Source organism: Bos indicus, chromosome 22, assembly GCF_029378745.1.
Source record: "Bos indicus isolate NIAB-ARS_2022 breed Sahiwal x Tharparkar chromosome 22, NIAB-ARS_B.indTharparkar_mat_pri_1.0, whole genome shotgun sequence".
NCBI classification, from domain to species: Eukaryota; Metazoa; Chordata; class Mammalia; order Artiodactyla; family Bovidae; genus Bos; species Bos indicus.
In genome coordinates this window covers 53,361,595-53,376,254 of record NC_091781.1, presented here as the reverse complement: position 1 = coordinate 53,376,254, position 14,660 = coordinate 53,361,595, and the positions used below count along the sequence as shown (strand labels likewise).

The 14,660-nt window shown below is 50.8% G+C and overlaps 1 protein-coding gene across 6 annotated transcripts in view; it reads right to left on the bottom strand.

The window, feature by feature from the left end:
- Window positions 1–9,313: 9,313 nt before the first annotated feature.
- Window positions 9,314–14,660, bottom strand: part of FYCO1 (FYVE and coiled-coil domain autophagy adaptor 1) — a 103,770-nt gene continuing 98,423 nt past the window's right edge. For all 6 annotated transcript variants that reach the window (XM_070776811.1, XM_019984330.2, XM_019984326.2 and 3 more), the window contains one exon: window positions 9,314–13,095. In XM_070776811.1, the coding sequence (XP_070632912.1) occupies window positions 13,020–13,095 (76 nt within the window). In that variant the 3' untranslated portion in view covers window positions 9,314–13,019. The remainder of the gene's footprint in view (window positions 13,096–14,660) is intronic.

Below are 14,660 nucleotides of genomic sequence, written 5' to 3'. Positions count from 1 at the left end.
TTTAAGTACCCTTTGTTGCTAAATCAGGTTTAAAGGACTGCATAAATAGGACCATTTTACATTCAAATTAAACTAGGTCTCAGAAGCAGATTTATCCTAAGATAAAAACATTGGAAGGACCAGCAAGGGGACACCCACTAGGACACCCATTCAACATTTCTAGAAAATCCGTCTGTGAGTGCTTTCCTGAAGTAATGATAAAAGAGGACTATAATATAATTACATTTTACAGGAACTCTATAGGTCAGAAAAATCAGGAAACTGAATGAAATATATCCAAAAAGATACTGCTTTACCTATAAAAATTTTTTAAGACTAATCTCAAGTCAACACATCACAATGTGTACATTCAAAGGGGAATGTTGTTTTGATGTAAAATGTGAGATATGGATGTGAGAGTTGGACTATAAATAAAGCTGAGAACCAAAGAATTGATGCTTTTGAACTGTGGTGTTGGAAAAGACGCTTGAGAGTCCCTTGGACTGCAAGGAGATCCAACCAGTTCATCCTAAAGGAGATCAGTCCTAAATATTCATTGGAAAGACTGATGCTGAAGCTCTAATACAGCTTGTCTCAAAGTGAGGTCTGGTCAAGGGGTGCTAAATGACTTTGACAAAAGGGAGATTATCATGGCCTCCAGTATCTGCACCTCACACATTTTAGACGCTCCAAAGAAATCTCTGTCTTCATTTGACAAGTAGTTACTGATTGTTTACTATGAGTGATTAATAGACAGCATGGTTTTAGAATTATCATCCCAACCAAGACTTGGTGGTTCTGCAACAGTTTCCTTGGCCTGACTCCATATGGCCCTCCTGTTCCAACTGTGGTCTGAGCCCAGCAACCTCCTGGGATAGGGAATGTCTCTCTAATCAATTCTATAATTATTGTTACAGACAGCCCAAATAGCTAATGTCCCTTTCAAAGTCTGTACTATAAAACTGACGAAAGACAAGCAAATGCTTCTCTCCAACATGTGGCTCTGTGAGCTCCCCTTCACTTGTGACATATTTGGCTTCCCTGGTGACGCACGTGGTTAAGAGCCCGCTTGCCAATGCAGACGATGTAAGACACACAGCTTCAATCCCTGGGTCAGGAAGATTCCCTGGAGGAGGGCGTGGCAACCCCCTCCAGTATTCTTGCCTGGAGAATCCCATGGACGAGGAGCCTGGCAGGCTACAGTCCATAGCGTCACAGAGAGTTGGACCCGACTGAAGTGACTTAGCATGCACACAGCCTCATGCCAGGCTGGCAAGGTTTCTCTGCCCAATCCTATTTCCTCCTACTTCCCTTCACAGTTGGCAATCCCGAATAGACACTTGCCCCCAAGATTCCATCTCAGCATCTGCTTCTAGAGAAGTCAGCTTGCAACAACCTTTTCATCAGAGGCTGGCCTAGCAAAAGCACATTTGAGACCTGTTGGGCAAAGAGCACAGGGTACCCAGAGCTACAGTGTTCTGTGAGCATCCGTCACAGAACTCATCTGAGGAGGCTGGGAGCAGAGGCCTGCTGCTACTGCTGCTGCTAAGTCGCTTCAGTCGTGTCTGACTCTGTGCGACCCCATAGACGGCAGCCTACCAGGCTCCCCCGTCCCTGGGATTCTCCAGGCAAGAACACTGGAGTGGGCTGCCATTTCCTTCTCTGGGGGAGTAGAGGCCTGACTGATCTTAATTCAACCATCAGCAGACCGCTGTGCACACCAACGGCCTGCCAGGCCCCGTGGGTACCAGACAGACATGGGCTTGCCTCTTCCTGTGACAAGCAAGCTGTCATCTCTTGCTTGCTTGCTTGCTTTGTGCCAGGTAGATAATACTGTATGTAATTCAACCATTTTATAGATGAAGGGGCTGAGCACTTCAGAGATCAGGAACCCACCCAGCATCACACTGTAGGAACCAACAAGGCTAGGATATTATCCCGGGCATCTGTGGCACTCAAGCTTTGGCTTCTGCCCACCAAGCTGTCCCACCTTGCATGTGTGACACGGTCAGACAAATCAGCCGCTGCTTTGAAGGGTTGACCAACAGTGTGCCGAGTTCCAGGCTGAGTACCAGGGGCTGCAAAGATGCATGGGCACAGACTGGGCCGGCACGGCTTTAGATATTACTGCACACAAACTCTCAACAATGACATGGGACAGCTGAGGCCCTGCTGAGCCCTCTGTCAAAAGTGGGCCACGGGAGGATGACATCATTCTCACAGGCTCCTCCCCAAACACGTGCAGTTGTGGAGCCTCAAATTCTTCGTGCGGGAGCCACAGATTCCGCTGCAGGTCTGAGGATGCGCAGATCCAACGACTCTGCAGCCAAACCTGGCCAGAATCCTGGACACCCACCTGTCCTCCTCACCCCACGCTGTCCCTGCTGGTCTTCCTAGCTCCTTTCTCACCAACAGTCCATCTGCCCGCTGGACGCCACCTCAAAGTGCGTCAATACCACAGGGAACAGAAGAAGCATCGTGTCAAGCCCTACTCAAACTCCTGACCCATAAAATCATGAGATACAATAAAATGCTTATTATTGTTTTCAGCCACTGAGTTTGCGGGTAATTTGTTACATGCTAAGTCACTTCAGTCGTGTCCGACTCTGTGTGACCCCATAGATGGCAGCCCACCAGGCTCCCCCGTCCCTGGGATTCTCCAGGCGAGAACACTGGAGTGGGTTGCCATTTCCTTTTCCAATGCATGAAAGTGAAAGTGAAGGGGCTCGGTCGTGTCCAACTCCTAGCGACCCCATGGACTGCAGCCTACCAGGCTCCTCCATCCATGGGACCTTCCAGGCAAGAGTACTGGAGTGGGGTGCCATTGCCTTAAACAGCATACCAAAGAGCAAACAATTTTGCCATTAGTCTTTCAAATCCAACGCAATGACGTGACCAACCTAGGCTGAACCTGCAGGAGCTCATGGCACAGACCCAGCGTTACAGAAGAGGCTGGACAAGGTGTCAGACAGTTCACCTCACAATCCCCTAGATGACTCTGGCTGAGTCTCTCCCAGCCACATGCTTCCTCCGCCACCTCCTGAGGTCTCTGCTTAAATACCACCTTCTCTTCCAGGCCATCCCAGCCCATCCACAGTCCCCTTCCCTGCTCTGCTCTTCTCCACGCTTGGCACCACCTGACGGTTAAGAAGTATAAACTCGGGCAGGGACTGTTCTTCTTTTCTGTTCACTGCTATTTCCCAAGTGCCTATGACAGCCCTCACACATGACAGACACTCAGTAAATGTATGTTAAGTGAATCAACGGCCAATTTCAAATATTTGGTTCTTGGAAGTGCACTTACTGTTGCGAAATCCTGTTGTCTTGGGAAAATACAGCAATTGATAACGATATTTTACCAATCTCACTGAACAAAAACCTATGGAGCATTTTCTACATGTCAGGCACTGGGCTTCAGTGATGCTAAGGAAAAGCAGACACGGGCCCAGTGCCCACAAAGCTCACAGTTCACAGATGACAGATGCCAATTAGACAGTCATGAAGAGAGGGTTTCGAGATGCTAGTGTGTTACAAGAGGCTCTGACCTACTGTGGGGATGAGAGGCAGGGAAGGTTTCCCCGAGGAAGTGGCATTAAGCTGAGAGCTGAAGGATGAGCAGGAATGAGCTACAGGAGGAAGGGGAGGGAGGGTGCACTGGGAGGAGGGGGTAACATGTGCAAAGGCCCTGCGGTGCCCACGCCTGTGCGACACTGCCAGGCTAAGTGCCCCCGCCACTGAGTTAGTTCAGATTATCACCACTCATGCTCTTTTCGTTTTAAAATCTTTAAATATGAAAATTAAAAAAAACACACATAGGGCTTCCCTGGTGGCTCAGCAGTACAGAACCCTCCTGCCAATGCAGGGGACACGGATTCAATCCCTGACCCCGGAAGGTCCCACATGCCTTGGAGCAACTGAGCCTGTGCACCACAGCTACTAAGGCTGCGGTCCAGTTAGGGCCTGGGGACAGCAACAGCTGAGCCCGCGTGCCCTAGAGCCTGTGCTCCCCGAAAGCAGCCGCTGCAATGAGCAGCCCGTGCGCTGCAACTGGAGGGTGGTCCACGCACCAACAAAGACTCAGCACAGTCAAAAGATAAAAAAAATTAAATAAAGAAACATACATAAACGTGGTGAGAATAGCACAACGAACCTCCTCATACCCATCACTCAGCTCCGACAGTGATCGACACTCTCCGCATTCTAATCCCGCCCACAACACCCACTTCCTTCTCCTTTCCCTTCCTCTTCACTCTTTGCTTCCTTTGCCTCCCTTCCTTCATTTGCTCCTCCCTTCCCTCCTTTCTTCCTTTACTCCTACCTTTCTCCGTTAGCTCCTCCCTTTGCTACGGTATTTTAAAGCAAATCCAAGACACCATATGCTGCTGCTGCTGCTGCTAAATCACTTCAGTCGTGTCCGACTCTGTGTGACACCGTAGACGGCAGCCCACCAGGCTCCCCCGTCCCTGGGATTCTCCAGGCAAGAACACTGGAGTGGGTTGCCATTTCCTTCTCCAATGCAGGAAAGTGAAAAGTGAAAGTGAAGTGGCTCAGTCATGTCCAACTCCTAGCGACCCCATGGACTGCAGCCTACCAGGCTCTTCCATCCATGGGATTTTCCAGACAAGAGTACTGGAGTGGGGTGCCATTGCCTTCTCCGAAGACACCATATACTTCCACTCAAAAATCATGCTCTTGGGGCTTCCCTGGTGGTCCAGTGGTTACGAATCCACCTGGCAATGCAGGGGACACGGGTTCCATCCCTGGTCCAGGAAGATCCCACATGCTGTGGGGCAAGAAAGCCTGGCTGCCACAGCTACTGGAGCCTGAGTGCCTAGAGCCCACGCTCCGTAACTAGAGAAAGCCTGCATGCAGCAACAAAGATCCAGCACAGCCAAAAATAAATAAAAATAATAATAAAATCATGCTCTTACCCTTACAAAGCTCCAGATATAAATGAGTGAATGAACACCTGATGGAAACTTCCTGTTTGGCTGGGACACCTCTTACCAAAGGGGCCAAGGGAGGTATAAAGCTAGTTAGGAATGAGTGAGCAGACGCTAAAAGGTCTCATGCTGTGGGTGACACTTTCTCAGTGGGATTAACAATCTAGGGAACTCAGAATATTCTGGCAAGGCCAACAAAGGCAGAGTGAGCCCCAGCACTTTCCCTTGTTCAACTTTTGGAATCCAGAAAACCTAAGAGCCAGAAGAGATCTGATCCACTGATACAGTGTGGGACCATGAGCTGTAATTCTCAGTACATAACTGTTAACCTCTTGTAGGGAGGATGATACATAGTAAGGGTTTACAGGTCAAGGGTGCCACAGCATAGCTTGGTTTATGGAAGGTTTTTTTTTTTTTTTTTAAATCATTGGAGAATACTTTCCAGTGAAATAAGAATGGTTTGGAGAAAACTACTCCCACAGCCATCTCAGCCTTGTAGTAACATGTTCTCCAAATGGTTCAGACTTACCAGTTTCCCTGGGTCTTTGGTTTCCTCATCTGTAACAGGTGGCTGACTTATGGCAAGAGCCTATCAAATTACTTATGCTGCTATTAATTATATGTTATAAATAATAAGCCAGTGCTGCAATGAGCTGATCTTTCTCTTCTTTTCCATGAAGACCTGCCAGAACCCAAAGGTCCTTAACCTTTTTTATCCCTTATATACTCCTTTGACAATCTGACAAAGCCTTCTCAGAATGTTTTAGAATGGATAAAATGAATAAAATATATACGATTATAAGGGAAACCAATTACACTGAACCATAATTCTATATTAAGATAAATTTGTGAACTAGTAATACACATCTCTTCATGAACACAGTTAAAAACAATCTATACCAGGTCTAACAACAACCTTCATTTCACAGTGAAGATGAGCATAAATGATATTTAAAGGGTCTGCAACAACTTTTAAGTAAGAAGAAAATATCTGTCACTTCCACCAGTGGCAGAGACACAGGTCTTGCTAATGCATACTCATGTGGCATGTAGTCTATATTCTTAATTGAAGAAGATCTAAATTTTAGCTAGATAGTAGAGGAAAGGTGTCATTTTCCCAAGTTCAAAGACCTTCTGAATTCTGTGTATGGACCAGTTTAGGAATCCCTATTTAATCCAGACCCTTTGATACCAAACTCATATTTCTTCCTCTAAATCTTAAATTGTGGACACATACGGAACTACTTCAGGTTTGGGGAAGGGAATGTTTTTCTATTTACAAATGACCAGTTGGGTAACATGTCCGTTGAATAAGAACATAAGCCATAAAAAAGTTACGGTTGTAAAAAGGTTTTACCTGTAGGATAGTTTCATACCAGGTGGTTCATTTGGAAATATCTTCCTCTCTAAGAATGACATTTCCATCACTGCATCCCAGTGCTTGGACCAATGAGCTGAGGGAGAGGTCCTGGCTCCAAGATTTGAGGGTCACTGGCAAAGCTGAATTAGGAGACAGATCCATTAGCTGATTTTACCCCTTTCCTCAAGTTCTAACCAAAATAGTGACAGAGCAGTGATCATCAAGGACTTTCTGGCATGGTCCATGGATCACCTCCAATATCCTCATCTGGCAGACTTGTGAATGAACTGGACCCAATGAACCAGAGTTGACATGCGGCGTGCCCATGACTCTGTATTTTAATGTGCCACCAGGTAACCCAAAGAAGAGGACTTTCTTCTAAGAAACTCTCTGCTACTTGCTTTGTATTTACTGACACTTAATAAATGAACAGTTTGACTCTGGAGCAAAATTGAGCCCTGGGTGAGTCTTGGGCTTTTCCTGAAAACACTTGAACCCTCGATAACCAAGGAGCCCTTGCACCTGATCTGGGCCTCATGGGTCCCTGTCCATTTTCCACAGGTTCATCTTGAGGGCATGACTGTGTGGTCCTTCTGAGAACACCCAAGAGGTCTGTGGGGGCCCCTGCTGGTGCAGAAGGGCTGTCTTTACAAAGACCTCTGGTTTCACACATAGACCCTGTCTGTTGTGCAAAGGCCACTTGAGGGCTGATGCTGTGGCCACTTTGTGAAAGCACGTGGGGCCTTGAAGTCAGCCTCAGAGTCAGAAGAACAAACTGGATTCCTTTCTCCAGGTCTGCAGTCACTGCCTTTGTTGTCTGTTCAGTAAACCTGTTCCCCCACCGCTCCTTCCCTCCCACGAGAACTTCTGCTCACTGGGCCTGCGGCGTGGCCCCAGGGAAGGCCCTTCCTGCTGCTGACCCTCCTTTCTTACCCCTCCTTTGCCCTGCTAGCCTTTGGGCCTCTCCCACCCCGCTCCCGCTTTCTTTTCTCATGCCAAGGAGAAGCCAGCGCCTGTCCCACTGACCTGGCAGACGGATGGGTGACCTCCCAGAAAAGGTGTCCTTCTCTCCTCAGGGCTCAGTGGGAGGTCTCCCTGAAATCGCCTTTCCCTTGAGCATCCTGCCGGAGCCACAGGCCTGAAGCCAAAGGCGCTCTGGAAATGACGCCTTCCCTGGGGAAGGACACTCATGCACCTCGGGTTTGGAGAGGCCTGGCTCTCTTTGTTCATTATGGAGCTAAGACAACTCATTCCAGGCTTCAGATGGGGCTGCCAAGTGCGATAACCTCAGCACGAACCTGCCAGAAGGGGTGAGGAAACCACACCAGCCTCCAGCCTCCCCGGGGAGCTCGAGGGATGGGGGAGGGACGAGGGGACACACATCAAAGCCCAGAGATTGGTAATCATACTTCGGCTCGGCTTTACTATCTTTCTTCAGAAACCAGCGAGTGTGGGAAAAGTAAAAGGCTGACCTTTCTTTCAACCCTAACCCACTTTGAGCGGCTTTCATAATAAGCTCTGCTCTCCCCTGGGTTTTGATAGCTTCAGCTTTAACCGCTCTCTCAATAAAAGTCCGTTTTCTCATTTCAGGTGACAGGTTTCACCATCTATTTGCTCTGCAGATGTGTGTGGGTGGCGGGCTCCACTCGCCAGATTTTTCCCACACATCTTCAAACCGAGAGGTCTGACCCTGACTGAAGTGTCCTTCTGAGTCACCCGGGGAATCGCTACACTCTCCGGGCGGAAGAGGCATCGCAGGCATCGCAGGCAGCGGCACGCGTCTACGGACACCGAGAGGGGCCAGAATTCCCGGAATTGTGTCAGGGGCTTGGAAAACCAGGAGCTGGGATTTGGTTTGCTCACCTTGGGGCGGCTCAGCAGGTGGGGAGAGGGCACCAGGAGTGTGGCATGGAGGCCAGGATCCCAGCCCAGATAGAGCAGCCTGTAGCTGTGTGTCCGGGTCCGTTCTCCTAGGCTCAGTCCACGTGGCCTCTCTGCGAGGCCTTTCCTATGAACACAGAATTCCTTCTGCTGTGCTGTTTCAGGCACTTGGATAGAGCACCCTTCCATTACTGGACAGGAGAGGCTTGAGGGCACAGGAGGCTCTATGTGTCCGAACCAGTAACCAGCTCACCTCCATCCTCCCTAAATCGCCCCTGTGGGCTTGACCTTTGTCCTTCTCTACCACGGGGGTTTTGAGGGTTGGTCTCTGGCCAAGTTGGCCAGTGGGATTGCTGATGGCCTAGGGCTGATCATGGTGCCCAGTGTCCTCGCTGATTCAGAGGCTGGTGAGCACCATGCTCTGTGCTCCATGCTGTGGGCTGAGGCAGAGCAGGGAGATGAGGATGAAAAACAGGGTCCTGGAGCTGCAGGGAACAATACACTTCCAGGAAGTATCACCTGCTCCTGAGTAACTGATGAAAGAAGAGGCCACAGGAGAATCCGAGGCAGGAAGAAGGCTGCGAGAAGGGAAGTGGAGGAAAGGAGGGCTGGGAGGACCCTGTGGGGCACAGGGCGCTCCAGAGGTGAGTGCAGATGGACTGCCTGGCCCAAGCTCAGTCTGCCCAGGGGAGGAGTGACTGGGACACAGCCCTCGGGGCCCATGTCCAGGGTCTTCGCTGCCCCTCTCTGCTGCCTCCTCTAGCAGCTCTGCCTAGATTTGGATCCAGCTTGACTAACCGTGGTTTTAGGCCACCTGTGACCTCCTCCCCGACTCCATCATTCTGGTAAATCAGGCTGCTCTTCGTGGACCAGGGGAGGGCTGGGGAATTTCACTGAACGCAGAAGCTCTTCTGGCAGAGGGCAGTGGGTTGGTGCACTGCATTGGCTGAAGCAAGTCTGAACTCGGACCTCAGCGCAGACTGTGGGTCCAGACACCAGGCCAATTTGGCAACCTCTTAGAACAGCTGCTTTTTTTCTTCCCTTTTGAAGTCACAGGACTTGACATGGCCCAACAGCTTTGCCCCCACTCTGCTGTGTGCAATTTCCTCTCTCACCTTATGTCTCAATGGAATGAAAGGCGACGCCACTCTCAATGTCATAGTGTTTATTTAAATCCTGAGATTAAAAATAAGACATTCCCAAATGGTGCAGCAGATGCTATACGGACTATGTTTTGGGATACAAAAGTTCCTCACCCCCACTGGGCAGGTGGAGAGTTGGCATCTGATGTGCTTCTGGTAATTATTTGGCAGATAAAAAAGAGATGGGTTCCCAGACCCACTACCCTGTAAGGCCGCGAGCATTGAGGATTGGTCAATTAAAGTGCAATTCTGATTTGGAAGCCACCCAACTGAGGCTTCACTGTTGCTCTGCAGCCATGGGGGAACAGGAGCATCTCTGGACAGCCCTTGTCCTCAGGCTCTGAGGAAGTCTTTTTATCAGAAATGCCTCCCCAAATTTAAAGATGTACTGTGTTATTTTGAAAAAGTGCTTAAGAGAGAAAAGGCATTATTAACTGTCTTTATTTCCACCACAACAGAGAATTCACCCAGGGTTCCACTGAAAAGAACCTTTTGGGTAAGTGTTTTGTAAACGCAGATGGCTGACTAAACATTCTCTGTGCCAGGTGACCCTTGGTTCTGAGCATTGCAGAGGGCGGCTCTGCTCTCATTCTCAACACCTCTGAGCTGAGGCTGGGATTCTCCAAGGTGGAGTCACCTAGGTGGGCTTCTAAAACTGAAACTCCTATAAAAACGTATGGTTGACAGCTAACCACAGTGATAAAACACAGACTGAGATTTCATCTCCAAATGGGGATTTCTTTTCAGATGAGTCTGGAATGGCTTCACCACCGAAGGTGAGTGACAACTGAAAATAACTTTAAAAAACCATCTCCTTTATCTCTGATTTATCTAGCGTGGCTGTGCATTCATACTTTTCAGACCCTATGTAGTGTTTCAGTTCCAGATTCCTGTTTGAGAATTTCCTTGCCTGCTCTTGATCCAGTGGATGTGGAGTAGGTGGGCTCCAGCCAGAAGTGCTCTGCAGGGGCTACGCTTTCTCCCAAACATGCTTGCTGGCAGTGGATGTGGGTGCCTGACAGAGGCCTCGTGTTCCTGGGTGAGGGCGATCAGTGGCTCCCAAGGCAGTGGTGAGCAAGGCGGCTGGTACTAATCTTGTACTAAACAGCAACAGTTATTCAGAGAGCTTGGCCAGCCCCCAAAGAGGCTGATGGGGGATTTTTTTTCTTTTTTTTTAGATAGTGATCTGGGATCCCAAGAATGCTTCCTACTTGTTGACTTTTAGTGTTAATTCAGTCTACTGGCTGGGGCCACCACTTTCAATAGCTGTTTTTCATTATTGTTTGCATTAAAAAGAATACCTCAGCCCCCAAACTTCAGTAAAGTTGGGAACTTGTTTAAAATAAGAAAGCAGTTTATAGAAGCCATACTTAAATATGCCAAGATGATCTCTAGCTGCACAGCAAACCCAAGCTCCCACAGCAAAGTAACGAAGAACAAGAGTCCATTCAGCACAAAAAACTAAATACGCTGCAGAGGCAGGGTGGGGCCGCAGTGGGCAGGCGAAGGCCTCTGCACCACTGCCATCACCGTCTGCAGTGCTGGCACAAGGGGCCCACGAGCTCCTGCAGCAGTGGCTCTGGGCTGGCTTCACAAGAGCCACGGGATTTTTTTAAGCTGCAGTTGGTCCCCTGCTGGGTCGAGTCACAGAGGTTCAGAACAAGCCTCAGATGGAATGTCTCAGGGCTTCCGCAGGAAACATATCAGCTACTCGAGAAAAGCTGATTCGAGCTGCAGGTGACGGTGGTGACATGAGCAGAGGGCCGTCTGCTTGGCCATGTCTCCAGGGTATCCTGGGAAAGCTAAGCACTCAAACTGAGATTCCAGATGCTTCAGGGTCTTTTGTTTCTCTCAAGTGGTGAGCCAGCTACATCTGATTATCCTTTTCAAGGGGGAGATGGATTTAAAGGCAGGGTAGTTTGCTTTCAAGCAGTGTGGCTCCCTATAAGGACAAGCACGAGTCCAGGAAGTCTCTGGGGGCCTGGCCATTTCTGTTTTGGTGCTAAGCACCGTCAGGACCTTGCTCAATGAGGTGCTAGAGACTCCTGGCTTTCTGCCACAGGCAGCTGCTCCCAGGAAAGAGAGCACAAGAGGGCCAGCTCTTTTCTGGAAGGTTCTGTTCACCGTGTCTCAAGCCCCACTTAAAGTGCCTGGAACTGCCTATGTCTCCTGTTTAAATGGAAGTTCTGAGTCTACTGCCAAAGTCATTTCCTCCTACCTCTGCTGGCGCCTGGGAGGTATGGGGTCTGAACTGAACTTGGCCAAGGATTTTTGACCCATTCGTCAGTTCTCAAAACCAGTCAGACCAGGCTCGTGAATGACGAGATGAAGCTTCAATGTGGTGTGACTCGGCTTAGTCACCGGGCTAGCTGAAGGGCTGGCGGGGTACTAGGACCTGCAGTTGCCTTGCCAGGTACCCTCTACCCTGACCACAGCTAAGGTGGGCTGCTTGGTCAGATCTCTGCTCACTGCGGAAGGACCTGGGTCCTGACTGCCCTGTGAACAGGGCACAGAGAGGCCATCACAGGTGAGCACTCTGTGGTGGGAGAAAAGGGCCACAGAGAACAGGAAGATCATCTGCTGCTTGTCCCGGAAAAGGACAGAGGATTCATTTGCTCCCAGGTGTCAGGTGCAGGCTGAGCAGCAGGAAGTGGAAAAGCAGTGCAGGGAACCTAGGCAGGTGGGGAGGAGGGACCGAGAGGTGAGCAAAGAGCCGATTCATGAATTATGCCTGTGTATACTTGAGTTAGCAAAGACTTCTCTTAAGAAGCCCCCGATTTTTAAAAGTGGTTCCTACCCTGAATATAATCATTAGTAAACATATCTGCAGAAGCTCTTGTTAATACAAACAAAGACAGGCTGAGGAGTGAGCCGCACAGGCTGATGTGTCCAGCCTTTTGGTCATGGCGTGGACGTTACCCAGCATCTGGGCTCTGGCCCTCTGGATGTAGACTGCACTGCAGGCCCTCAGTCGGTGGGTTCTGTTTCCTGGATTAGCTTCACTTCTGATTCTTAGGGTGGTATTTTGGAGCTGTTGAGAGGCCCAGCTGAGTGGAGGGCTTTGCTCCAAGACAGACTCGCCCAGATAGAAGGGCCAGGAGAAAAGTGCAGCTGGCGGCCCCTCTGAGCAGCCCTGCACTCCCCGGGCAGGAGGGGACAGGAGCATGATCGAGGAAGCTGGATGGGATCTCAGGCGGGGCCCTAGGTGCCCTGATGTCCTTTCCCAGGGAGGACTCAAGGGCCCCACAGGGTCTGGCCAGGCCTTCCAGCTCATGGTCACCCGTGATGCCTGGCTGGGCACAGGGGGGCTGTGTCTCTCCACGGGTGGAAGTCGGGACTCCTCTGACCTGGGAAACTCTTCACAGGAGGCCTGGAGCCAACTGCACCCCCCTGGAGAGGCCAATGGTCTCCTGAGTGTTTAAACCTTTGGCATAGTGTCCCTCTGGGTGTGAGGACAATGGAAAACATCACTTGAGCCCTTACGAGCCACAGGGCTAAGAGTGATGTGCACAGCGCCGAGTACACGGCGCTCGGAGCAACGCGGCTCTGACGAGCAGCCAAGGGCCCGTCTCCTAAAGTTGCATAGTGGATACTGATAGCTTTAGAGCAGCTATTTTTTGTTTTCTGGGTTTTTTAGGTGCTTTACGTGACAAGTGAGGAGGAGTAGTGTTTCCTGTGGGTAATGTGAAACTAGCAAAATCCAGGTACTTGAGGTTACGGGAAATCACTTCCATCGTAGATCACAGGCCGGTCAACAGTTAAGTGATAAAAGACTTTCTTGGAGACGAATCTAGGAGACAAATGGAGAAGGAGGGGTTATTCCGAGGGCTGGAAGCAGCTGCAGTGACCTGGCTGGGGTGGGTGCTGGCTGGCATGGGAAGCTTTGGTGCAAAGACCTCTGTTCCGAGCCTGGGGTCCCTCACAGACTGCGTGGACTCTTCCGGGTCCCCTCACCCCCATTTCCTGTCTCTCTAGCAGAGACATCTTCCTGCAAAATGTCAGGGCCTTAGGACACCTCCGTGGACTGTCCTGGGCTTGGGTGCAGAAACGCCCATCCAGTCCCGCACTGTGAAGCACCCCTCCTTGCCTTGCTGCTCTGAAGGGGCCCTGGGGTGGGGGTGTCTCAGGGGTCTCGGTGGTCTGGGCTGCCCTGGGGAAGTGGGTGGCGCAGGCGTGGAGGGGACACACACAGTGGAGGCGAGCCTGGATCTCATTCTGACTGGACATCTGGATCTCTTCCGCTGTTGTGCTTTGAAAACCTTGACTAGGCCCTGAGACGACGTCAGTGGCGAGGGCTGCAGTGTGTCTCAGCACCACGGCCGCTCCTAATGCCGACTGCAAAGCTGGTCTGCAGCTGCCTCTGCCCTCAACACGCTGCTCCCAGCCTCTCCGTCAACCTGCGGTGGGGCTCAGGGAGGTAGTAAAAATGCTGGCTGCCACCACAGAGGAAACTGGGGTTCCACTAAAACCCAGAGGGGAGAGCAGACCCTCGCTGGGCTGGCCTCCACCCCGTCTCCTGACCGCTGCCCTGAGGGGCTGAGGCCCATGCCTGGTCTGACCAGCTTTCTGGACATGCAGAGCCCATGCCCAGGAATCCTGCTAACGCAGGGTGTGTTCATGTTCCTGGGGGTGTGTGGGGGAAGGGTGGGGAAGGGGAAAGGTGGGGAGCCCGTTCTTCCAAGCTCTCCCTTGGTGGATGCCCTCAGCCACATGCCCTGGGAGTTCAAGGCCCTGAGGTGGTGAGAGGTTGCACTCCGGCTTTCACCAACAGGTGGCGCCCCAGCTTCTCACCTACTTAATAGCTATTAAGTTACTGTGCTTAAAGCCCAGCAGGCTGGCAAGGGCGCCTATGGGGAGGGATGTGGCCGCAAGCTCAGGGCCCCGCTCAGAGAGGATGTGGCTGAATGCTTATCAGACAGGTCTTATGAATGAAGCGAGCCCCTACTAAGGTCTTATGAATGAAGCGAGCCCCTACTAAGGGCTTACACTGAAGCCAGAAGAGGGACAGGTGCCCAGCAGCCTTCACCGTGCCAGCCGCACATCTCCATGAAGCAGGGCCCTGGCTCGAGGCAGATGCTCAACCAACATTGGTCTGCTGTCCTGCTTCCTTTCTTGGACGCCCCTCCAGCCTCATCTCCATTCACCCCATCCTCCTGACCCCTCAACCCTGCACTCACTCCTGGACCTGCACCTGGAGCTCTGAAGTCGTGCTCCCCAGGGATGGGACCTGCTGCTCCACTCCCTGGACGAGGGGGCCCAGGGGCCTCGCCTCGCAGCTCCAGTTCTGATTAGCTCTGGGCCTTCTTACTTCACTTCTCTCTCATCCATCCATCCATCCATTTACCCATCCGCCCA